Here is a 26,632-nt window from a genome sequence, read left to right on the forward strand (position 1 = left end):
GTTGCGGCACATCACTGTCCCTGAGATGTACTATTTGCTTGGGACAACTCCCCATCTTAACTTAAAGTATCAGCTGCGTCACCCACTTCCATTTCCTGAAAAACCTGGATAATTAGTAACTGCAGATGATAGTGTGTGTATTTTTGTTTCTTTTTCATGACAGGGGAGATGTTTAGAGAAAAGCAATTGTACTTGTGGTTCCAGCTGGCTTGTCATAGTCATAGAGATGTACAGCATAGAAACAGACCCTTCGGTCCAACCTGTCCATGTGGACCAGGTATCCCAACCTAATCTAGTTCCACCTGTCAGCACCTGGCCCATTTCCCTCCAAACCCTTCCTATTCATATACCCATTCAGATGCCTTTTAAATGTTGCAATTGAACCAGCCTCCATCACTTCTTCTGACAGTTCATTCCATACACGCACCACCCTCTGCGTAAAAAAGTTTCCCCTTAGGTCTCTTTTATATCTTTCTCCTCCACCCTAAACCTATGACCTCCAGTTCTGGACTCCCCCACCCCTGGGAAAATACTTTATTCCCTTCTACAGTAAATGAAATCAGAGTACCAAATCACAGGTAAGTCCAGCGCTCTAGGTCTTAGTACTCCATCCTCTCCACTTTGCTACCTACCAACTATCTTTCAAAATATTTCCTTTTTGTCTGCGCCTTTGATTTGCATTCTATTCACCTCTTTTCATCCCTTTATGCCCCTTCAATATACTGCTTTCCATCCTTATGCGAGTCAATCCGCGTGTGCTGGATTGTTTGTGCAGGGGTCTGTTACTTACGAGGTCGTTTAATGAGTCTTTCTGCTAACTCCTAGCACCCCAGTGCAGAGAGCAGCTGAGAGGAATGTGAGGTGGCCCCTGGTTGCTGTGGAACTGAACCAGCTGAGTGACAGGCTGCTGGAATGCTACGTGTTCTCCGGGCATTGTTGACGCGGGCGTGCGTCAGAGACACACCTGAGCGGCGCGTTGAACGCCTGGAGCCTGCAGCATCAGCTGCTGCTTCCTGTCCCTACAGCCCACTCAACACAGGTATCAGCAATATCTGGTAGGTGGGAACACCCATCCCTTCCGACCAATTGAAGTATTGTTGCTGGGGGGAAATTCGATACGTTATTTAAAGCATGCTGCAGAGGAAACAAAACAAATAGGGATTGACGTTTTATGATTGTCGTGCTCTCGATCAGCGCATCTGCGGGAAGACTAAGCTAAACAGGCGCCGTTTCTCTTGCACAGAACCGAATTAATTTCGACTCCAGACTGCAGGTTCTGTAGCTTTGTCATTTCTTACTGCTTTGTGTCTGTATGTTTGTTGCAAACTGGGCGGCCGTTGATCTTCCATATGGAAAGGTGGCCTAGAAGGATGCAGGGGAAGCAATGTATTTCTAGGATGTGATGTTTTCCAACACCCGGCTGTTCTGCAAGATGGCAGAAGCTCACAGCGTTTCCTGCGTAATCTCTTGGATTTACTGAATAATGCTTGGCTCTTTTAGGGAGTATTTGGTAAGATATTGAAACCTCGATCAGGATGTATTGTAATCACTTGAGAAACTGCTGTCATATACAGTAGACAGTAAGTTTAATTGTTGCCTTTGAATAAAAGTCTTTAAATAATTTTAGGTACTTTTAGGAAGGAAAATGAGTTAGTTTTTATTACGAGTGTCATGCGCAAACAATATTTGTATATTTGTAAACAAAATATTTCAAACCATTTTAGGGAAGAGAGTGGTTTTGTATTTAAATAAATATTTTGTATATAAATAACATTGCTATAATGAATTCTGTTCCTATTTGTTTGGAAATTAGAGCAGCCTATCATTTCTGCATTGAAATGATGTAAAATGATTGCCCATTTTTTTTAAAAAACACAATCTTTAAAAATGTTGTACCTGTCAGAGTAGAATCTTGGGCAAAGTATCAGCTTTGTTCTGATTTGTGTATATTATCCTGCAAACAATTCATAGTAATCTGCACTATTTGGAAATGCATTTTTAATTGAACAGTTGCCATACATTTGTGTGTTTTAATTTTAGTGACCTAGCCATTAGAATATATAATCTATTTCTCTTGAAACTATTGCATATCCATGCACTCTTTTCAGTTCAGATTCCAGTAATGCCACTGCTAATATTAAGGACTTTTAATTATAGTGTCTCAAGTTTACATAGCTTTCCTTATAAATCTGGGCAAAGGAATTGGTCATGAAAATATATACGTTTTAGAAAAGAACAAACTGAAACTTTAAGATTGGATGTTATAATGCCCTGGTTCAATTATTACTCAGTCATGTAATCACATTTTAAATAAAGACTATACTAGGCCTTGACATCTCGCATATAATTCTCAAAATTCGATTCACAATTTATTAAGACATACCCAGGCTAGTTTGAAAACACCTTCCAAATCTGTGAGTTTTGCCAGCTAAAAGGGCAAGGGAAGCAGATGCATGGAAACACAACCACCAGTAAGTGTCTTCCAAGCCACACTCCATACTCACTTTGAAATGTAGAATTTTATCACCATTCCCTTTCTGTCACCGATTCAAGGTCATGTAACTCCCTTCCTAACAGTACTGTGAGTGTGCCTGCTCAACATAGACATCAATAGTTCAGGAGGACAGTTCTCCAGGGCAATGTGGGATAGGAAATAAAAGCTAGTGACACCCACATCCCACGAACAAGTTTATAAAAGAAGTTTTGTATATGGCATGCATTTCTTGTCTACAGATCTTATTTCTTGTGATCATAAGCCTTTAGTTGTGTTTTGATGTCAATATAAAATTCTAGAAGAGCATCTAGCCTTCATACAAATTGTTGGTCACAGGTGCTTATGGCCTTTCAACACTTCCAGCTGATGTTATCACCCAGTTAGGCCTGATGTTTTACCCTTCCCTGAAGGATTTTCAAAATAAGTAATTTCCCACTGTATTATCTTTTTTTTAATGGTCGATGCTGCTGTCTCTGTTTATCAGCTAATTCTTGTGATAGTCATGAATTTTATTAATTTGCCATCAGTAAGTTGACTTATGGATTATTACCTTGCAAATTCATCTCTATTTCTAAGCAAGGATCTTCTTTCTTCATGAGTGTGGAAGATTAAACATACAAGACATCAAGAGGTCTGTTATTTCCAAGCAGTCACTGATAGCTGGTGCTCTATTCACATTTTAATTGGATGGTGCAAATTTTTGTCTTGTCTGCTGGTTTTATTCATTTTTGCCTCATTCCTCCATAGTTCACTGATGCTTCTCTCACCCAGTGATCTGTTAATTTACTAATTCTACTTGCAGCTAGTTCTCTATTAATTCACTGATATTCCCTTCATTAATGTCTTGGCTTTTCTATTGCTGTAGTATTTAAATCATTCATTTGAAGTTGTATGTTGCTCTATTAACTTACTGATTTGTTCATTTGCTCATTGTTTCATGACTTCATTAATTCAGTACTGTCGCTTTGTTAATTTATTGACTTGTGCATTTTTCTCATACTACTTTATTTCACCATCTACAGTATATGCATCAGTTGATTTGGTGCAACTGTCATATGAATTATTGATTCAGTCTTAGCTGGTGCTGTATTTATTTATTAATGATTTGTGATTGCTCAGTCATGTTGCAACACTTATCAATAACCTTTCATTGTTATGATTGATTGTTCATGTATATTGTTTCTGTTGTTTGGGTTGTCCTGCTACAAATCTGTGACTGTGTTTAAGGTGGCTGGAGACGCCAAAAGGCAGTTTGTAGGTCCATTGAAATTGCTAGTTGTTTTTTTTTGGATGAATTGGATGCAGTACATTTTGTGCATGCTCTCACCAATATTAGTTGATTAGAATGAAGAGGATACCTTCCCATCCAGCCTGTCTGTGCTTCTCATAGTTTCTCAATCATGTCCCTCTTAGTCTCCTCCATTCCATGGAAAACAACCCCAATCTATCTTTATAACAAAAACTCCCAGCTCAGGCAGCATCCTGGTAAATCTCCACTGCACCCTCCCCAATGCAATCACCATTCCAGAGCTTCACTCAACACTCTCGCTGTGAACGAACTATCATTTTATACATTCCTGCATAATTTTGCTGGTCTTGAACTCCATGCCTCATCTAATAAATGCAAGCAACTGAGTGATTAGAAAAGTTTGAAAAATCAGCATGGAAACTTTTAGTGCTGTATGAGAAATGCTCCTTTTTGTTCCTTTTATAACATTAAAAAAATAGCCAATCAACAAGTGATTCAAGTATATAGGTATACAAGTATAAAGAATTTGTTTTTCCATTGTACTTGGTGATTTGTGACTTATTTGTGAAATATTTTTGTGTTTACAGCATTTTCCATATATAGATTCAAAATGTAAATTTGTTTAGCATAAATATGTTGAATAAATGTGGATAATTAGAAAGATCTGATTACCTAAGAATAGAATAGCCTTTTTTAGAGTCATGGAGAAGTACAGCACGGAAGCAGACCCTTTGGTCCAATCTGTCCATGCCAACCAGATATCCCAACCCAATCTAGTCCCACCTGCCAGCACCCGGCCCATATCCCTCTAAACCCTTCCTATTCATATACCCATCCAAATGTCTCTTAAATGTTGCAATTGTACCAGCCTCCACCACCTCCTCTGGCAGCTCATTCCATACACGTACCACCCTCTGCGTGAAAAGGTTTCCCCTAAGGTCTCTTTTATATCTTTCCCCTTTCACCCTAAAAATATGCCCTCTAGTTCTGGACTCCCCAACACCAGGGAAAAGACTTTGCCTATTTATCCTATCCATGCCTCTCATAATTTTGTAAACCTCTATAAGGTCACCCTTCAGCCTCCGACGCTCCAGGGAAAACAACCACAGCCTGTTCAGCCTTTTCCTGTAGCTCAGATCCTCCAACCCTGGAAACATCCTTATAAATTTTTCCTGAACCCGTTCAAGTTTCACAACATCTTTCTGATAGGAAGGAGACCAGAATTGCACGCAATATTCCAACAGTGGCCTAGTCAATGTCCTGTACACTGAATTGTCACCTCTTTGATGCCATCTTAGGTACAGGGTACCCAGGTACAGATACTTTTAAGTGTTTATAACAGAAATAAAAGAGTAATAAAAAGTCTAGCATAGGAATACAAAGTTTTAAGAAGTGCTCAACTTACTTGAAGTCCAAAATAAGAATAAAAAGTATCTTTAATAGTACTCAAATTATAAACCTTTTCACTGAGTCTGTGCATATAGGGCTTCAGAACACGAGGCCTTGCTGTGTCCGTGCGATCGTCTCTGACCCCAGGACTCTCCTCCCAGGTTAGCCATGGCTTGCTCTGCTCTCGCTCCGGGCTCCGGGCTCCCGGCTCCGGCCACGACTTGCTTCCAGGACTTGCCTTCTGCGATGGCATGGTCTCTAACTCATTTCCTGCACAGGGCTGGTTTCAGGCTCCCTCCATTCTCTATTCCCTCTGGGTATGGTAGTTTAAGAAGTTTAAATGTTGTTGAAAATCTGCAGAAAAGAGGAGAGGAAACTAAAAGAAAAGGATCTGGTGAGTAGAGGAGCCCCGGCTGGAGCACCTTATTCAGCTGCCACCTTGAACCCTGGGTCAGCGTAGTGGTGAAATAATAGCCAGGATAAAGATGCATTTTTACCAGTAAGGGAAAGGGGTTGGAATCATACCTCGGGTAGCCCTGAACGTGGCAGTGATGAGTTTAGACAGACTTCAGTCTGGCAGTAGAAAGCAACTTGACCTGTGCAATAGGAATCACAAATTGTTGAAGAGACATTAATATTCTGGAAGGATGAATAAATCCAATGGACGTGCTTTGATATTTTTTAAATGTCTGACTTTCTCTGTCAGGATCATGAAACTCAAATCTGTAAATACTTTAGCCATCTGAGGAGATAATTCCTTTTTAGCTTAAATCACACCCATTTGTCTTTCTATATGAAAGAAAGGACTTTCATAGAAAAGAAAGCTGAAATTCAGTATGTTCTATATTTGGGAACTTTGATACGACAACAAAGCAATATATTATGAATGTTCATCACACTATAATTCTCAGTGTTCTAATTTCACAGTTTAGTTAACAACCTAGAGGGTTTAGGTGTCTTCGTGGAATTATATTTTGAAGTTTGGTTTTATCAGAGAATAACCATGTGATTAGCTTTGATTGAGCTTTCATATAAGGAATACTTTAATTCAGTCTTGGAATTTGAATATCACCAACTTGGCCAGAATTTATTGCCTATGTCTTTATTGGCTTTGAGAAGGTGGTATGAGATTCTGTCTTGAATCACTTTTTTCCTTGGTGTGAGGGAACGAATTCCACTCTTTCGATCAACTGACCATGACAGAACAGTGATTATAATTCCAAGTCAGGATGATATGTGGGTTAGAGAGGTGCTTATACACAGCCTTGAATGTTGTGATATTTTTCTTGTTAGAGCAGCACTATGCTACTGATGCATTACAAAATGTGTTCCATTCCTTAGCAATCCAGACTTCGCACTGAGCGCAGAAAAAAAAAAGCACGTCAAGGTGATATGGCACATCAGAATGCAGGCAAACTGTGCTACAAAATGTGGATTTAAAAATATCTGTAATTCTACAAACTTTATTGATAACTCATTTTAATACTTGCCATATACCTACATAAGACTCATCTGAATATAAGCTATTTAAGGTTATATTTTTTCAGTAATTATTTCTTCCAAAGTCCAGTGGCTTTGAGTCAAATTTTCTGCCAGCTGATAATTGGTTCAAACTTTGTATCTTAGAGGAAGAAGGAAGACATTGATTGATTGTCTGGAAAAGTGGTTATAATTCATCTTTTGAGCTTTGTCTCTCTCATGAATGCAGTTGATTTGCCTTAGCATGACCACTAAAGTAACCATCTGGATGCTAATTCTTGTCCCCCTCATATGAAAAGCTGGCTGCATTTATAATCAAATTCGAAAAAACCGCAAGCGCTCAAATGCATCTTTTCATGGAAAAGGCTGTTTCCATTACCACGCTGAAAAGGCAGAAAGCTTCAGAGAAGCATTCTCAACTCCTCTAACTGGCAGAGGTTGTAGATTTCTGAAGTGTTGTCAATGGAACCGTGGTGAGCTCCTGAAGTTTATCTTATAGAGAGTACATATTGCTGCCACTGTGCATCAGTGTTGAAGGGAGTGAATGTGGAAGGTGGTGATAGAGTGTCAGTCAAGCAGGATATTTTGTCCTGGAGGGGGTGGATGTTTTTGAATTGTGTTTGAGCCATACTCATCAGTCAAATCGAGAGTATTCCATCACACCGATGACCTGCGCCTTGCAGATGACAGCAGTTTTGGGAGTCAGGAGGTGAGTTATTCACTGCAGAACTCTTAACTTTTGATCTTTTCCTGGGGCCATAATATTTTTGTGGCTGATCCAGTTCAGGTTCTGGTCAGTAGTAACTACTGGATGTTGATAGTAGGGGATTCAGTGAAGGTAATGCCATTGAATGACAAATGGTGATGGTTAGATTCATTTTTGTTAGTGTTATTACCTGGCACCGGAGTTCAAAAGATTATTTGCCATTTACCAGTCTTTTTTGAAATCTTACTTCACTGCTGAGTTCTGTCCATGGTAGATATTGAGTGAATGAGCACCTGAAGATGTACAGACATGGTGGGTGAGTTGGCATGGGTTTGCATTAAGCTGACAGGTGAGTTTTATAGTGAGGATGCCTAAGTTGTAAGAAGTAGAGTCAAATAGGGTGGTGGCATAAATGTGATCTGGGTAAAAAGGCAAATAATTAAATGTAGCAACACAGGTTATCAAGACAAAAAGTGCAGAGCAAACCTGGATTTATTTTAAATGGAATAGACTTCAAAAAATAGAAGTTGTGTTAAACGTGTACAAAAGTTTGGCTAGGCCACACTTAGAGTACTTTGCACTAATTTCCATAAAACAGAATTCACTTTAGTACAGGAGAAAATGCCATAATGATAATACCAGAACAGGGGAATATAATGATCTGTGAGAAGGCTGAGGCTTATTTCTGTATATCTTTTCATTGAGGGGGGCAACCTGACAAAGCCCTTGTAAATTTCTGAAGGGATTCAATAGTTTGGACACAGACAAAATCTTTCACTTTTTTGCGAGTCCAGAACTAAAGTCATCAATATAATGATGGAATCAAAGAAGGAACTGAAAAGAAATTCCTTTAGAAAATGGTGAAAATTTGAACTTTCTTTCCACATTGAGACAAACAGCCAAATGGAAACTCGATAAATGCATGAGGGATAAATAAGTAGATGGTTATGTTAAAAGGATGTGGTAACGTAAGACAGGACAATCTTGTTTGAAGGTTTAAAACCAGGATAAACACTCACAGCTCATTTCTGATGATGGGCTGTGGCCTGAAATGTTGATTTTCCTGCTCCTCGGAGCCTCAGTCTACTCAGTCTTCTCAGTCTCCTCCTCCTAACCTGCTATGCTTTTCCAGCAGCACACTCTCAACTCACTTGTCGTTAATGGACAGGCTTTGGGAAAATAGTAGGTGAGTTACACAACACACATTTCCTAGCCTCTAACCTGAAGCCACTGTATTTTTATGGCTGATTGTTAGTCCAATGGCAGCCACCAGGATGTTGATAGTGTGAGTCAGGTTCTATGTGAAATATGATTAGAATTGTTGCATTTGTTATGCAAACATTTGCATGTTATTTTGTGTTGTGAATAAACAGATCTAATCAGCTTTGAAAGCATTGCTGTGTCTTTAATATATTTTGCTCTCATTTCAGGTTTTAATGAAACATGGATCATCCAGACTAGTAAGTATTGTCCTTTTGCCAACCTTCGTAAAATTACTGAAAAATGTTATGGAAGCAGAGTACAGTAAGGGAATAAACTGCATGAAGATAAGTAACTATCAACACAAAAGAGTTCGAATTAAATAAGATAGAAAAGTTTAATAAATTTGCAGCTGTAATATACATTGCTTAGAAGCACCAGATCAACACAATGAAGTAAAGGACTGAGAAGTAAAGTAACTTGACAATAAAGAGTAAATTGTAAATATAATATAAGTTTTGGATTTTATTTTTAAAAGGTGGCTAATATGCATGTGAATATTTGTACCATTTTTGTTTACCTATATGTCTGTTGAGGAAAAAATTAGAATGTATGAATTGACATTATAGCACATCCCCATTCCACATGGATGTGTCATCCACTTCATCAGATTTCTGTGCAATGGTGAAGTTCATGGTATGGATCACTTCCTTAATGTTGAACCTTCCCTATTTTCATCATTTTCAATCAATAGGGTGAAGATTGGGTGGGTTCTATCAGTGATAGATGATCATCTTCAATAGCTATCTAACTAGCCGATGATGATGAAAGGTGTTTCAAATATCTGCAAGTTGTTCCTTCACTCTACTTTAAAAGGAACACTTAATTCAGAATTTATTTCATTTCTCTAAAATGTAATAGTTCTTATTTCTCTGAATTATTGGATTGAGGTCTGTGTTGTCATGCAATCTTATAAATTGTTCCTCCTGTTTTACCATGATAATTACTTTGATAGCAATAATCTTTTAATATTATTCCTCTTTTATTCTGCATTCAAAATGTCTACAAATTGAAAACAGAGATTCCATCGCAGATACTGGGGCACACAGTATGTTTCAACTGTTTCATTCAAGCTCCAGTATTCTGGGATGGCAACTATTTGGTTAAAGCATGTTTTCCTTGCATTCTTTTACCTCTGGAAATGCATGGTTTGTGAGGTTGAGGTCCCAGTACTAATTTCTATGGTACTTGACTCCCCCCTCCCCACCCCCAATACAATAATCCAGTTGTCTGTTTCCTGTTAACTAACTAATCCTCTGTCAATACTGATAATATTACACCCCAAACCATGTGCTATTATTACCATCTTCCCCTTTTTTTTCATTCAATAATGGGATGTGATCATTGCTCGCTACTATTCCTCACAAAACTCTTAATTATTGTCCATCCTTTTGACCTTCAGAAGGTATGGTGTTGGAACCTGTTGGAACTGCAGCATTCTGTGTTTTGCTAGTGCACTTTAAATGCTGTCAGATCAGAACTTCCAGGATGTTATCCAGTGACGATGAGGTAGATGATGTGACTTGAAGGGAGACTTTCAGGTTATGGTATTCCCATGTCCTGCTGCATCTGTTCTTCCAGACTATAGGCATTCAGAGTTTGAAAGGTGCTATCACAAGAGCCTTGTGAATGAATTACTGTAGTTCTTTTGGTGAATTGCTGCAAAGCATCTTGTGCATTGTACACATTACAGCATTGTGTAGTTTTTGGAGGTAATGATTTTTTTTTTAATATGGTGAACGGAGGGCCATCAAGCCTGGGTGATGTCAAGCTAGTTAAAATGATGTTTGAGCAGTACTCTGTTCAGAAAATGGAGAGATTTTTCATACATCAGAAAATCATACAGATTTTTCAAATCATTCTCTATCATACATTTGATGTGTACCTTGTAGATGGCAAAATGGCTTTGCAGTATTGAGAGGTGAGTTAGTCGCAATGTGTTACCTAGTCTGATCTGCTTTTGTGGTTACAGTATTTATGAGACTGGTTCATTTATGTTTCAGGTTGGTGATGGCCCTGGGAAATTGCTGGGGTCTCTGAGATGGTTATGCCATTGAATATTAAGATAAGATGGTTATATGCTCCCTTTCTGGAGGTGGAATTTCCAGAATATTAAGTGTCCCACAACATTCACATCATATATAAATCTAAGACTGAATGTTGTTCAACTCTTGTAGCTTTTGGTCATAGACTGCTTCATTATCTGAGGAGTTATAACACTTCACAATTATCAATGAATGTCCCCATTTCTGATATTCTGATGAATGAAAGGTCATTGAAGCAGTTGAAAATAGTTAGGCCTCATATTCTGCTTGAGGAACTACTGCAGTGAAGCTATGGAACTGAGATGAATATTCTTGAACAACCACAGCTATCTTCCTTCGTTGCTACATCTGACTCCAGAAAATGAAGTGCTTTCCCCAATTTATATTGACTTCAGTTTTATTCAGCCTCCTTGATGTCATACTTAGTCAAATACTGTCTTGAATTGAAATGGAGTCACTCTTAGTGAGTTTTAAGAAGATTTGTAGCTCCGGTTGAGGTTCTAGATGTAAGTTTGCTCACAGCTGGAAGGTTCTTTTTCACACATTTCATCACCAGTGAGCCTCTGGTGTTAGTGACCTGCTTTCTATTTATGTGTTTTAGGTTTTCTTGGGTTTATGATGTCATTTCCTGCAGTGATGTCATTTCCTGTTTTTCTCAGAGGGTGGTATATGGTGGTGAACTCTTCCCTACACCAATGACATGTCAGAAATGACTGCCAGACTAAACAGACCTCTTGGCATCATGGTAGCCCACAAACCACCGAGACACTAAAACAGCAATGGGAAATGGGGTTGGGTGGGTTACGCTTCGGCGGGTCGGTGTGGACTGGTTGGGCCGAAAGGCCTGTTTCCACACTGCAGGGAATCTAATCTAAATCAAAACAACAGTTAATGAACTTGAAAGACCCCATACAGACAACAAGCAAAACTAATGTTATTTATAAAATACCTTGCAAGAACTTTAACAAAAAATACATTGGACAAACAGGTAGTAAACTAGCCACCAGGATGCATGAACATCAACTAGCCACAAGAAGACATGACCCACTCTCACTCATATCCTTACATACAGTTGAGGGAGAACATCACTTTGACTGGGACAACACATCCATCCTAGGACAAACCAGACAGACATCCACAAGAGTTTCTAGAAGCATGGCATTCCAACCAGAACTCTATCAACAAACATATCGACTTGGATCCCATTTAACACCCTCTGAGAAAAAGAACAGGAAATAACATCGCCAACCCAAGGAAACCTAAACACACAAATAAAAAGTGGATCACTAACACCAGTGAGTCAAGATTAGAGTGGTGTTGGAAAAACACGGTAGGTCAGGCAGCATCGAGGAGTAGGAAAATCGACATTTCGGGCAAAATTCCTGATGAAGGACTTCTTCCTGAAACGTCAATTTTCCTGCTCATCGGGTGCTGCCTGACCTGCTGTGCTTTTCCAGCACCACTCTAATCTTGACGCTAATTTCCAACAACTGCATACCCACTTGTGCCCACTAAAACCAGTGCTTCACCAGAGGCTCACAAATGATGTTACCTAGTATGGTGATGAAACGTCTGAAAATGAACCTTCCAGATCGGCGAGCAAACTTACATCCTGAAGTCACTGTCTTTTCACCTCTGGAATTCAGCTCTTTAATCCATATTTTGACCAAGATTGTATGAAATACAGGAGCCATATCTGCTTGAATTCAATCTTTAAATTTAATTAGCAATACTTAATGTTGATAACATCTTCAGTTGCTTTGCACATGACTGAAAATAGACTGGCTGGAGTAGGAATTGTTTGGATTGGCTTTGTCAAGCATTTTGTGAACAAGACATAGGTGGTGTAATTTTTCCACTTTGTTGGATGTATACTGCTGCCTTTTGTAACTATAATGAAACAGTGTGACTAGCTGGGACGCACATCTTCCGCATTGTTGTTGGGTTGTTGTCAGGATTCGTACTGTTTACTATATGCATTGTGCTATTTTCATATAACATGGAGTGAACTGAATTGACTAAAGACTGGCATCTGTAAACAGGTGAAGTCTGAGGAGAGTTGCAGATGTGAATTATTTGATCACTTTTGGTTGAAGATCAGTAAATATTTCATCCTTGCCTTTGTACTCCTGCTGGGTTCCACTGTTGTGAAATTTGGAATGTCCATGCAGCTTCTTGGTCTAATTAGTTGTTTAAAGTCCTTCGGCATTTGGACGGCTTTTGTCAACAGTGTCACCACTGAGCCACTCCTGATGAATATTTTTAACCAGAGTTTTTTTCTGTGGCCTGAGTACTTCTTTCAAGTGATGATCAACATAAAGGTTAAGTTACCAGAGGACCATAGCTTTCTCATTTATGGTTTAATATGAGGGTCACCACATCACATCTCAAGTGTGGGGAGAGTTTGAGAAGAAAAGTCCCTTACGGTAACCTCAGCTGGTGAAGGAATTGAATCCATTTGTTGGCATATATTGCATTGCAAACCTACATCCAGCCAACTGAGCTAACAAATAAAATCCGTTAGTCAAGGGAGGGTGGCAGGTGGTAATGACTAGTTGTCCTTGCCTCATTTTACTTGATGCCATTAACTTCATGGGTTGGGGAGTCTAATTATATTTGACCTTGCTGGGCCTTTTTTACCATTGGGACACTAGATACCCATGGATGGTGATGGAGGAGTTTAGAGAGCATTAGTTAAAAACAAAATGTTTCCGAGACTAAGACTGCAATGGACTGTTTATTACCTAGTGTGTGTGATAGTTGCCCCAATTTTGGTACAAGTCCCTTGATGCTGGTGATCATGGATGCAGGATCACATCTTTGTCATTTCAGATGATGAGCTTGATGCCTAATGATCTCTAGTTTAATTGTTATTAAATTCTCTTGAATGGCTTGCTAGGCCATTTCTAAGTGCAATTAAGTGTCAAACACATTGCTGTGTAGACCTGGCTGAATAAAGGCAGCAAACACTGAGTGAACTAAATGGAATTTACAATGCAGTGGTTTCATTGGAAGCCTTTTAATTTTACACTTATTTTGTTAATTTAATTTAAATTGCAAATTGCCAAGGGGAAATTTTATCTCTGGACCATTTGAACAAGCCACTGGATTATTACTCCAGGAACATAATCAGTCTATTGTTCAAACAAGCAGAGAATGCTGGAGAAGCTAGACCAGTCTGGCAGCAGTGGGGACAGAAACCGTAGATGTTTTGAGTCTTGTATGATACTACTTCAGAACTGAAAGGGGTAGAAAATTTTTTAAATACTTTTGACAGTGGCAGAGACCCAGTGCAAAAGACAAAGGAGCTGTTAATGGTGGTGAAAGAAAAAAAGGGATGAAAATTGAGTGTAAAATAAGGTGTCTGTTAGTGTTCCATCACCTACCAAAGACTGGATTCAACATCGCCCATTGCAGCAGGAAACAGGATAGCTGGGTGTAGTCAAACATGAGTGTCCCAGCAGCAGGATACTCTCAGGTAGTAAGGTACGAAATAGCATACGGCCTGATTGGAGAATCCAACATTGGACATGCTAGTAACTGTTGGAATCAACCCCTTCTTGTTGTCTGTACACCTCCTACTGTGACCCCTATCCCATGACCCTTGTGTCGCTCTCACTCACATGTGACCTGGGTATCCCTGGGTGAATTACTGGCAGTAGCCACAGTTCCTGATGGAGCTGGCAGTAATGGGCAGCTGTTGGTCTCTGCATGAGTAGGTCTTGACAAGTCGTATTTCCATCTTTGTGATCCTGAATCCTGGGAAAAACTCAATGGTGGCTAGGTTCGCCCAAATCTGATCAAACTCGCCAGGGTATCTGTCCAGTTTTCAAACTGTGGATTGAACTCCCATCAATTACATGAAATTCATCACATAGTCTTTCATAATCATCTTATCAAAGCACAGCAGAACTTTTAAAAAAAAATCTCTAGTCTTTGCTTCAAATCTGGAGAAATTTATCTGTACCAGTATATATGCGTGTATAACACCATGTTAGTTTATGGTTTCAATGCACTTTCTAAAATGGTGTTCCCCCCACATTACTCTGTGTGCTGAGCATTGCTTTGTAACCCCTCTCATTATGTACTTAAACCTTGGCATACTAATCGCTTCTTTTAGGAAACATGCTATTGGAATGCAGAGTCTCCTTGCATCTCCACAACCTTTGATTACATATTTGCAGTGCTGTTTTTCTTTTCAAATGCACTACCTCACAATTCTTCTTCTTTTTCTGCCCATTTCCCCTTGCTTGCATATTTCATTTTAGTTTCTTCTGCAGTACTCCATACTACTTGACATTCCCTTTTTTTTTGTTGCATCTTCATCGTATTTAGATATTACAATACCCACATCAAAATTAGCCATTTATATCAAGAGAAACATGGACCTAACTCTGGCACCTGAGCAATAAAACTTGTCTCAATCTGAGCAGCATTTACTTAATGTTCACATTGACTGCAAATCCAATGTTGGTCACTCCAGGCCAGCAGAAGAGACTAATGTGATAACTAGATGGCAAGGTGGAATTTAGTTCTAATAAATAACCCAAGTTGTTTCTCTTTTATCAGTGGATATGCTCGAGAACTTTATAGTCGGTATGTCCGAAACCAGGACAGTTCAGTCGTAAACAAAATGCAACAAAGGTATTGGAAGACGAAGCAAACGTTTATTAAAGTAACTGGAAAGAAAGAAGATGAGCATGTTGTTGCATCAGATGCCGACCTTGACTCTAAATTAGAGGTAAAGTAGTGGATAATCTTATTTCTGTGTAATTCCCATGATGTGTACATTTTGTTTTTGCATTCAGATTTAAGTTTGTGTTGATTTTAATTGATAAATAAGAAAATTTGTACAATGTACTATTATTTCACTTAATCACATGTGCATGGCATTGTTCTAAAGAATGCTCCAAAGAATATAATAACGGTGGGAAATGGAAGAGAAGATGCTATGTTGTGCAGGTAGAAATGAAGAATGGCAAAGCAGTCAGCCCAAATACAAATGTTCATTTAAGTGTTTTCTCATGGTGGATATGATGAAAATTCGGAGGGGAATATGATAGAATGGGACCAGAGGCAGCTGAAGTTTGTGTGACCACGAAAGAGGGAAGAGTTGCAAATGATTCTGGAGCTAGGACTAGAAGATGCGAGGGAGAGGAGGAGGAGGAGTTGGAGGTGGATTGGAGAATTGAGATATGGCATGGAATAGGGCTACAGGCTGAAGGCACCCAATGGAGGACAGTACGGTAAGGTAATTAAGTTACTGATTATTAGTTACTGAGGCCTAAACTTTTTTGTTCCTGGGTTGAAAATATTCCAGATTCAGGAGCTGGGTAAGTTGGAGGTAGGAGTCTGGCTCTTTCTATATGATTCATGCCTCATCCCTATGGCAGCAAAAATTGGATCTCTCTCTGAGGTGAGGATGAATGCATCGCATCCAGGTATCATTCCCCTCATTTTTAAAGTTCAGTGGGATCTTTCTGACTCCATGGAAATCTGAGCCTAGCATCAGTTGACAAAGCCAATGCACAATTTAGTTTGAAGACAGTACATTTTTGCCATTAAATCATTCCCAGCCTGAGTTTTTTATGGCTTGCTGTTGTCAGACTTTTTAAGAGTGTAACATTTCAGTGAACTGTGTTTTGAACTAGATGGAATAAGTAACCCATGAGATAGTTATTCTCATGGTGATAGAATAATTTTTTAAACCATATTATTGAAATGAATTTGGATGTTTTCGGAGACACTTTCTGATGCTTGCACATCTGCTTTTGATCTTGATTTATCAGATGTCGTGCAACCATTTCTTTAATTTTTTGTCATATCTTTAGTTATTTTCCTGTACCACTAAGTTGGTAATCTGCTCCAGGAAGACCTTTTGGCATAACATTTTCCAAGTTATTTTCACAGTGAGTCTGAGATGTTGTGAGAATAGTGATGCTCTGCCAGGTAACACAAACATTCAACTTTGAATGGTGTATGTAAAACGGATCATGAAAAGCTTGGTCCACATGATGAGTTGCAATTTGTGGACATAACATTTAAGATCGTCAGTGGAAGAAGTGTGGTGATCCAAGTTTATGTCACTACAGAATAAATCCAACCCCAGAATGAAACCAAGCTTGCTAGATCATATGTAGAAATATATACAATATTTCAGTTATATTTTGAGGTCAGCAACACTTTCTCGTTCTTGTACTCCATGTCCCTGTAAACAAAGTTGAGGATGCTGTATGCTTTATTAATGACTCTCTCTCCAACTCCCCTGCCACATTCAATGATTTAGAATTAGAATTGAGTTTTTTTTTTGTCCAATGTACTCATGTATAGGGGCACGTGAGTACAATGAAAAATGTACAAAGTCATCATTTCTGGTACCATCTTGGGTACAGACTGCATTGCAGTCCTTCTAAAACAGAGAAAGATTTTTAAAAATTAGAAATATGGAGCATACAAATCTCCGCTGGGCTTCACCTCGGGGCCGGGAACCTCCGCTGGGCTTCACCTCGGGGCCGGGAACCTCCGCTGGGCTTCACCTCGGAGCCAGGAATCTTCGCTGGGCTTCACCTCAAAGTCATTTGCATTACTTGTGTCCATATACACCCACAACCCTCTGTTCCTGCAACCCCTCTATTTTATGAAGGCAAAACATTGCATTTGTTGGAAAGCTGAAATAAAAACAGGAGGTGCTGGAGAAACTCAGCAGGTCTAGCAGCATTTATGGAGAGAGAAAAAATTAATGTTTAACATGTGATATGACTTCTTCTGGACTGAAGAGTTGGAAAATTGAACTTTTAATGCTGTTTGCCAAGTGGGAGGAAGAATAAATGAAACAGACTGTGAGAGTACCTAGAACATAAGACAAAGGTTGAGCGAACAACAGTGATAGAGATGTAATAATTAAGTAAGTAATGGATATGAAAGGAGAAAGTGGGTGAACTCTGTGGAAAGCCAAGTCATAAAGACACATCTGAAGTGTGTGGGGTGAGGGTTTGGGTTGGGTTTGTGTAGGGGGGTGTTGGTGATGTAAGAGAATAGAGGACAGTGGTTGTGCTGTGAAGTTATACAACTGAGTTGTACAATGGAATCCTTGAAGGGTGTGAGGAGCTGTAGTGAAGGTAACTTTAGGGGCTTGTGAATTTGCAGTGGATATTGGTGAACGGCCTGTCCCCAGAAGTGGAAAGTCAAGGATGGAAGGTAAGAAGGTATCAGAGATGGACGGGGTGAAAGTGAGACAAGGTGACAGAAATTGGAACAAAAACTGATTAATCCTTCCGGGCAAGAAGAGAAAGTGACAGCCCTGTGTCAGAGAAAAAGTTGTTGATGAGAGCCAAGGTAGGACTAGAACAAGAAATAGTCCACATGTGAAGGTATAAAGAGACAGGTATAATCTGGGAGTCATGTCAAAATATCCATAGCCAAACTATTCCTGATGAAGGGCTTTTGCCTGAAACGTCGATTTTCCTGCTCCTTGGATGCTGCCTGACCTCCTGTGCTTTTCCAGCACCACTCTGATCTAAACTCTAGTTTCCAGCATCTGCAGTCCTCACTTTTGCCTCCATAGCCAGACCTTTGAGCTACAGAAAGTGAGTCAAATTAAATTAAAAATTGTTCAAAGAAAGCAAGAGCTCAGCCACATAAAGGAAGATGTCAGTGGATGGGGGCTGTTCAGTCCTCTTTCCAAGGAATTTTCTTTTTAGTTAACAGGACAGTCATTATAGAAATACAGTCATCAGATTGCAGAGTTTGTTCAATATCAGAACCAAAATATATTACACAAAACCGAAACCAAATCAAAGCATGCTATCTAGACACACAACAGTTTTTAAAAAATCTGAAAACATCCAGCTAGTTTCTGTCCTATAACCTGTGGAGTATTTTTACATAAATACTCAGAAAATTGAAAACTTAAGACTTTCTCAGCTTCTAATAGCTTGCAGGTTTCTAACCAAAAGCACTTGGTCTGAACTAAATTTTTCTACTGAGGTAGCCTATTCACTTTATTGCTATGAAAAACTCCTAAGAGAGTTGCTTCTGACCCCAGTCAGGCTTCTTCCAAACTGCCCTAAAAACCACAAAACCCTTGACCAAAGATCAACCCTTCATTATTTTTAACTGAGAACAAACTGGTGGCTTTCATGGTTTCATCCAATTATTATTAACAACCCCAGGTTAAAAAAAAATCCATTAATACTGTGCAGGCTTTCCCACTTTCTGTTGCATATTGGATTCAGTTTCAGATCTGGAAAGACTGTCTGATCTAATTTTTTTTTAAAACCCTTCACAAAAATAATTCGGACACCTTTCATCACAGAAGCTAGAAGAGATTTTTAAAACGTAAATACAGGTGGTTATAAGATGTGGAATGTCCTACCTGAAATGGAAGAATCTATAATAAAGGGTAAGTGTGTACACGGTTGGAAACACTGCAAATGGTATGTGTAGAGGAATGCAATTTTTAAAAAAATTGATTTATTATTGTCACATGTACCTAGATACAGTGAAATTTTTTTTTTGTTTTGCGTGCAGTAGAGGCAGATCATATATTATGGACCAGACCCGTTCAAAATATTTTAAGGTATCCTAGATCCTAACTTTTTCTTCTTGTACAGACAAATGTAAAGTGTCTGTTCCAGATGCAGTGCTTAAATAAATAATAGCTTCTGTTGCTACCCAGAAATCCTGATCTGAGAGCTGGTTATACCCATTCAGGCTGCATTTAAGAAAAAAAAACCCCAAGGCCTCCCAAGCTGTTTACTCCAGTGGTGATCCGTAGACTGCTTGTTACCTCATTCAATCTTTCTTAAATCAGGACAAGGTAACCTCTTAAAGTTACAATATTGTTGCAATACAAAGTCATAATGATAATAGAGCAGAGTGAGGAATACAATATTACAGCTGCAGAGAATGTGCACAAAGAGTCAGATCTCACTAATTTTAAATGTTTTCATAAGTATATTTGGACAACTAGCCACATTTTGTCCCATAGAAGTCAGTGCTTTCCTAAGTACAACTAAGAACATTGACTTAACACAATTAAGTGTGCTTTTGGGATATTCGAATAATGGGGATACAGTCCTGATTTTTACAGTAGTCAGGTGGTATAGCAGTATTTTAAAGAGGAAACATTGGGGTCTGAGAATACTAGGATATATAAATTCCAAAAATTCTGCAAGAGGAACCTGAAATAACTGCGTGAGGAATCCTTGGATCTGCAGTTACTGGTGGAGAGACTAAGACTTGGGAGAATTGGCAGTTTTGGAATCAGAAATTTTAATATTTACATTGTCAGGATTTATAAGCATGGAGTAGAAACTGTAGAATTTTGGCACAGAAATCTGAAGAAGGGAGTTTTTGGATCTAAGAGGACCAGAAAAGTTCAGTTCAGGATAATTGGTCAGCATGGATGAGTTGAACTGAAGGGTCTATTCCTGTACTGTATCTCTATAACTGAAAATAATGGGACTTGAATTGCTAATGACTTCTTTTGGTACAAAAGTCTCATCCTATTCTAACCCTTCAACTTCCCCCTAATGTCCTTTTTATTTCCTCAAATTTGCTCACTCCTCTTTTCCATCATTAACTAGTGGTACCTTTTATGGTCCTTGTTTAAAATGTTTGAGCTGAAATTTCTGATTTGCAAAATTAGTTGACAGAAGACCGTAGCCTGGGTAGGCAATTGCTTAATAAGCTCTCTTGATCTAATTATTTATATGAGGAGGTAAATTACACTATCTGTTTTGAATTTCATCAGACTGATAATACAAATGTCCATAAACCTAAATTGGCCAGCATGAACCAGTTTCTATGCTGATCTATCCTACACAAAGTAGAATTGGAAGAAAAATTCAAAAAGACTTCCGAAAGGGACAGTATAAAAGGGTGTTTTGAGTGTACAGCAGAATAGCATATCTCTTTCAGAAAAGTGACACTGGCACATTTGGACAAGCATTCTGCATTCCATGCCAAATGATGCTTTGAATTAAAAGTGAGGAATTGTTCTCTCTTTAGGACAGTGGTGAAGCAAGTTGCAATATTGCTTTGAACAATTGACCTGAATAGTAAGCTACCCATGTCATAAAATACTTGGCATGAGATTTACAATGTCCTTTTTAAAAGAAACATCTATAAAACATGTATGGAAAGGGGAGTTTGTCATTTTCAGAAGTGCTTTATAGAAATTGGGGTCACCCTTTGTGCCATTTTCCATCCTTCCATTTGCTGATACTTTACTGGTCTAAATGCCCATGACCGTCTGAGATCTATTGCTCTTCCCACTAGGGTCTCCTTGCAGTCCCATCTGTACCTCATACTGAATTCCGCAATCAGATTGGCCAGCAGCTCTTGACAACAGGGCTTCGTCCCACTAAGGGATGGAAGTCCAATTATCACCTGAATAAGGCAACCTTCGGTATATTATTTTGGTTGGGGTGGATGCTGTGTTTTGAGCTTCAGTGGGTGGGGAGGGTAAGCAGTTCTGCAAATTACTTTCTGATTCACCTCTATAGAATACAATTCATGAAATATTTTTACTGGCCTTTTAAATATAATTATGTATTATGAGTTACGAATGCAAAATTTTGTATTTTAACAATTTATTCTGAAACATCTTGCACTTGCATATAGTAGCCACCTGATGGTGGTGTAGTCACATTTTGCTTCCAGCACTGTATCAGGGAGCCCAAATAAGAGCCAAAGTGCATGTGTTTAATTGTCCTGACGCAAGCAAGTGCAGGCTACAGAATATCAACTCTCTGTCTTGAAAAGGTCACCAGAGTCACCTGCTGCTTTACCAAAATTAGGAAAATGTGTTGGGTATCCATCATTTTCTAGCTGATCGGTTGCTAATTGTTCCTATCCACGAAGACCACAATCTTTTCCAGTGAGTTTACAGTATTGCACTTATTGAATGCTTTATCTTTTTATTCATTTTCTTAATGCAATCCCAATCTTGTGGTCCACTTTCTATAGATGTATTTTAACCATCCTTGTCTTCCTGTACAAGTGTTTGTTAGTCACTAAAAATGCAGATCTATGTAGAAGAAATAGAAGTTGGTTATGAAAGACAAGTTAGTATTGTTATGATCATGATAAACATAGACAATTGAAATTCAACTTTCATCTGATTTTAATCCCTGACACTTACATGGAATAAAAGTAATTTTAGAAAGAGTACTACTAACCTAAAATTGCTGCAGTAGTCACCTGACAAGTCCAGGCAACCCAGATGGAATATACAAAACTAGCTGCATCAGAACTGCCATTTTAATTAAGAGGTGTCAAGAATTTTGCAGCTCCGTGTTTTATTATAGTTGCATGATCTTTGCACATACCCAGTTTGGGAATGAAACAATTACACAGACACCAGAATTTCCAAAGAACCTGTCTGTCAAGAGCAGCAAAGGAGAGAAATATCAAGTGAACTGATAACAGTGAGGATGCTGAATCGCTCTGTGTGTGTCTCTCTCTCTCTCTCTCTCTCTCTTTTGTTTGCGCTCTCACCCTTTCACATGCTCTCTCGCCCCTACCCCCATCTCTCAGGTAGATAAGGTAGCTAAGAAAGCTATGGGATTCTTGGCATTATTAGTTGGCATTGAATGCAACAGCATGGAGGTTATGATAGTACTGTATAAGATGTTAATTATTGATTGTCAAAAAAACCCATCTTCACTAATATTGCCTGTGCACAGTTGGGGGAGGGCAATAAATGCTGCCCGAGCCAGTGATGCCCTCATCCTGTGACTGAATTTAAATAAATTCTTAGAATGTTGAAGGCTGAGGGAACCTGATTTGAGATAATGATGGCCATAAATAGGCTAGCTAGGAAGAGATTGCTCCTCTTAGGGGAGTACAATGATGACAGGGGCATGAGATTATAGGAAAGAAATAGTAGAAAATATGTGGGTATGTTGATGGACGTAGTCACAGTAGAAGTAACTTGACCAGATATTTTAAGAGATAGTAATGGAGGGCAGAATTGGTCTTAATCCTACATGTGTCCCACCTGCCTTCAATCTATTCCAAATTCCTCCTTCTGCCTCTTCTCTCCCATATCTGTTTGTCTCTCCTTTTGCATCACTTTCTGATCTTGTTTCATATTCTCTTCCTGCAAATGTGTTGCTGGTCAAAGCACAGCAGGCCAGGCAGCATCTCAGGAATAGAGAATTCGACGTTTCGAGCATAAGCCCTTCATCAGGAATAAGAGAGAGAGAGCCAAGCAGGCTAAGATAAAAGGTAGGGAGGAGGGACTAGGGGGAGGGGCGATGGAGGTGGGATAGGTGGAAGGAGGTCAAGGTGAGGGTGATAGGCCGGAGTGGGGTGGGGGCGGAGAGGTCAGGAAGAGGATTGCAGGTTAGGAGGGCGGTGCTGAGTTGAGGGAACCGACTGAGACAAGGTGGGGGGAGGGGAAATGAGGAAACTGGAGAAATCTGAATTCATACCTTGTGGTTGGAGGGTTCCCAGGCGGAAGATGAGGCGCTCCTCCTCCAGCCGTCGTATAGTTGTGTTCTGCCGGTGGAGGAGTCCAAGGACCTGCATGTCCTCGGTGGAGTGGGAGGGGGAGTTAAAGTGTTGAGCCACGGGGTGATTGGGTTGGTTGGTTCGGGCGGCCCGGAGGTGTTCTCTGAAGCGTTCCGCAAGTAAGCGGCCTGTCTCACCAATATAGAGGAGGCCACATCGGGTGCAGCGGATGCAATAGATGATGTGTGTGGAGGTACAGGTGAACTTGTGGCGGATATGGAAGGATCCCTTGGGGCCTTGGAGGGAAGTGAGTGTGGAGGTGTGGGCGCAAGTTTTACATTTCCTGCGGTTGCAGGGGAAGGTGCCGGGGGTGGAGGTTGGGTTGGTGGGGGGTGTGGATCTGACGAGGGAGTCACGAAGGGAGTGGTCCTTGCGGAACGCTGATAGGGGAGGGGAGGGAAATATATCCTTGGTGGTGGGGTCCATTTGGAGTTGGCGGAAATGACGGCGGATGATACGTTGTATACGGAGGTTGGTGGGGTGGTAGGTGAGAACCAGTGGGGTTCTGTCTTGGTGGCGGTTGGAGGAGCGGGGCTCAAGGGCGGAGGAGCGGGAAGTGGAGGAGATGTGGTGGAGGGCATCATCGATCACGTCTGGGGGGAATCTGCGGTCCTTGAAGAAGGAGCGCCTCATCTTCCGCCTGGGAACCCTCCAACCACAAGGTATGAATTCAGATTTCTCCAGTTTCCTCATTTCCCCTCCCCCCACCTTGTCTCAGTCGGTTCCCTCAACTCAGCACCGCCCTCCTAACCTTCAATCCTCTTCCTGACCTCTCCGCCCCCACCCCACTCCGGCCTATCACCCTCACCTTGACCTCCTTCCACCTATCCCACCTCCATCGCCCCTCCCCCTAGTCCCTCCTCCCTACCTTTTATCTTAGCCTGCTTGGCTCTCTCTCTCTTATTCCTGATGAAGGGCTTATGCTCGAAACGTCGAATTCTCTATTCCTGAGATGCTGCCTAACCTGCTGTGCTTTGACCAGCAACACATTTGCAGCTGTGATCTCCAGCATCTGCAGACCTCATTTTTTACTCATATTCTCTTCCATCATTTCTTCTTTCTCTTCTAGTGTTATTTTCTTTGTTTCAACTACATTCCCTCCATTCTTCTTTTGTTGCCGCGTGCTTCTCCTGTACTTTCTTATAATAATTTAGTAATGAATATTCAAGGAATACATAGTAGATTTGACAGTATCTGTGATGAGAAAAAAAACAAGATTTTTTTTTGGTTACGACCTTTCATCTGAATTGGAAAGCATAGAAATGAAGTAATTTTTAAAATGTAGGTGAAATGGTGAAGGATGAAAAATTTAACAAAGGGGTAGTTTGTGAAGGAGCAAGAAACATTAAATGACAGGAAAAATGGTGGGACAGAGCCAACCAGAGGAGTAATGGGACAAATAAAGGGACAAAAAAATTGGTCTAGTTGAGGCATGAATGACAAAATATCTACTGTTGGACAGTAATATGAGGAAAAATAAGATTGAGGAAAACACATACGAAAAATAAACTGAACATATGGGGGAACAGAGATTGTGGTCTGAAATTGTTAAACTCTCGTGTTGAATCCAGAAAGCTGTAATATGCCTAATGGACAGATGAGCTGCTATACCTCAGGCTTATATTGAGTATTGGAAAGCTACAGTCGGCCAGGGACAGAGCTTGCAGCAAGAGAGCGAGGTGGAGAATTAAAATAACATGCCACTGGAATCTTGGCCAATCTTACAAAGGGAATGGACATGTTCCACAATGCCGTCACCTGATCTACATGTATTCTTCTGCCACCTCTTTTTGTTTTCCCCCCCTCCCCAGCCCATTTTAGATAAGGTTGCATCATGATCAGTGAACTCAGCATTTAAAGGTACAGATTTTGAACCTGCATATGTCAGAGAGGGGCCTTCCTGGAGTGATAATGAGAATTTGTTTATATTGTGAGAGTTTTATGATTGGAGAGAGCAAAAATTGAGAATCGTTAACAGGCTTTTGGCTTTTTGTTTAAGACTGCCCATACATTTGGAATCAATTTGCAGAAGAGCTGGCTGGGGCCAGATGTAAGAACAGTTACTCCCAGAGAAAGACTGGGGTGTACAAAGTTAAAAATCACACAACAGCAGGTTATAGTCCAACAGGTTTAATTGGAAATACACTAGCTTTTGGAGCGTCGCTCCTTCATCTGGTGATATTGGAGGGCTCAATTAGGATTAGGCTCAGTTGGGATTGAGCCCTCCACTACCACCTGACGAAGGAGCGATGCTCCGAAAGCTAGTGTGCTTCCAATTAAACCTGTTGGACTATAACCTGGTGTTGTGTGATTTTTAACTTTGTACACCCCAGTCCAACACTGGCATCTCCAAATCATCCCAGAGAAATAAGTTACTTCAGAACAATTAGGGGATTTTGTGTTACTTCATTGTCACGGTTTTAGTTTGAAAAGTCTAGACTAGAAGCATTTGATTAGAAATCTGAAGGGGGTATTTAAAGCTTAGAAAGTATAAGTTCAGTTATAAATAATCAAGGATGAGGCTATCAAGTTTTCAAGATAAGGAATTGAAAGAAACAATTATGTCAAACCTAAAGAGGTGATAGAGAATGGAACTGTCTCTGTTATTTGATGGTGTAAATCAAATGTTAAGTGATGGTGTTGGAATAGATGGGATTTTGTTCTTTGTATTTCAAAATCTTTTAAATTGAGTAGTTTAAATAATTTTGGTTTATTCCAACTTACCTTTGTTTCTTCTGTTGTTTCATTGTTAAAGCCATATGTACAGCATTGTGGGCTTATGTTTCAGTGAAATATCACAATATTAAATTTAAAAGATAATACAATATGATCTATGAAACAAGTTTATGCTCGGGGATCTGACTTGTCCAGTAATACCATCCGCTGCAACCATAATTGGTTAGGTTCAGCAAACTGGAAACTGTTGACATGATGTACAGCATAAGAAGAAACAGTAGTATAGTGTGAGGAGACTAATCAAGGGAGACAAAATAGAGTCAAGATAGCAAAAAACGTCCGATAAGTGAGCTAGGAGCAAATTGAGCTTACAGGTCTACAAGGACTGAGCTATTTTTGGATCTTCGGATGGGTGGGTTTTTAAACTGGTGTTCTGAGGTTGAAGAACGTGGAAGGAAGTTCTCAAGGGGAGATGTAATCAATAATAGTCCAAGAAACAATGGCTTCATCCGCAGTGATAGGGTCATAGACATGGTTGGACAAAGGGCCTGTTCCTGTGCTATGTTGACAGTGATACCATTCCAAACTCATCCCATTTGCCTGTACGTAGTCTGTATCCCTCTATTTCCTCTATTTCCTCTCTATTTATGTGTCTGTCTAAATGTTGCTCAAACATTGCTATCATATCTGCTTCTCCCCTGGTAGTGTATTCCAGGCATCTACCTGGTCTATTTAAAAACAACTTTAATCTTGCCCCCTCTCACTTTAAACTTATGCCCCCTAGTACTTGACATTTCTAGCTTGGGAAAGAGACT

At 39.8% G+C, this 26,632-nt stretch overlaps 1 protein-coding gene across 7 annotated transcripts in view; it reads left to right on the forward strand.

The window, feature by feature from the left end:
* The first annotated feature begins 990 nt into the window (after nt 1-990).
* The window catches only part of ica1 (islet cell autoantigen 1), a 129,380-nt gene continuing 103,738 nt past the window's right edge, over nt 991-26,632 (forward strand). For 3 of the 7 annotated variants that reach the window (XM_060824746.1, XM_060824751.1, XM_060824752.1), the window contains exons 1-3: nt 1,144-1,273; nt 8,748-8,777; nt 15,192-15,363. In XM_060824746.1, coding sequence (XP_060680729.1) covers nt 8,761-8,777; nt 15,192-15,363 — 189 coding nt within the window. In that variant the 5' untranslated portion in view covers nt 1,144-1,273; nt 8,748-8,760. The other 4 variants (XM_060824749.1, XM_060824747.1, XM_060824750.1 and 1 more) reach the window with 4 other exon arrangements.

The sequence above is a fragment of the Hemiscyllium ocellatum genome, chromosome 5, assembly GCF_020745735.1.
Source record: "Hemiscyllium ocellatum isolate sHemOce1 chromosome 5, sHemOce1.pat.X.cur, whole genome shotgun sequence".
NCBI classification, from domain to species: domain Eukaryota; kingdom Metazoa; phylum Chordata; class Chondrichthyes; order Orectolobiformes; family Hemiscylliidae; genus Hemiscyllium; species Hemiscyllium ocellatum.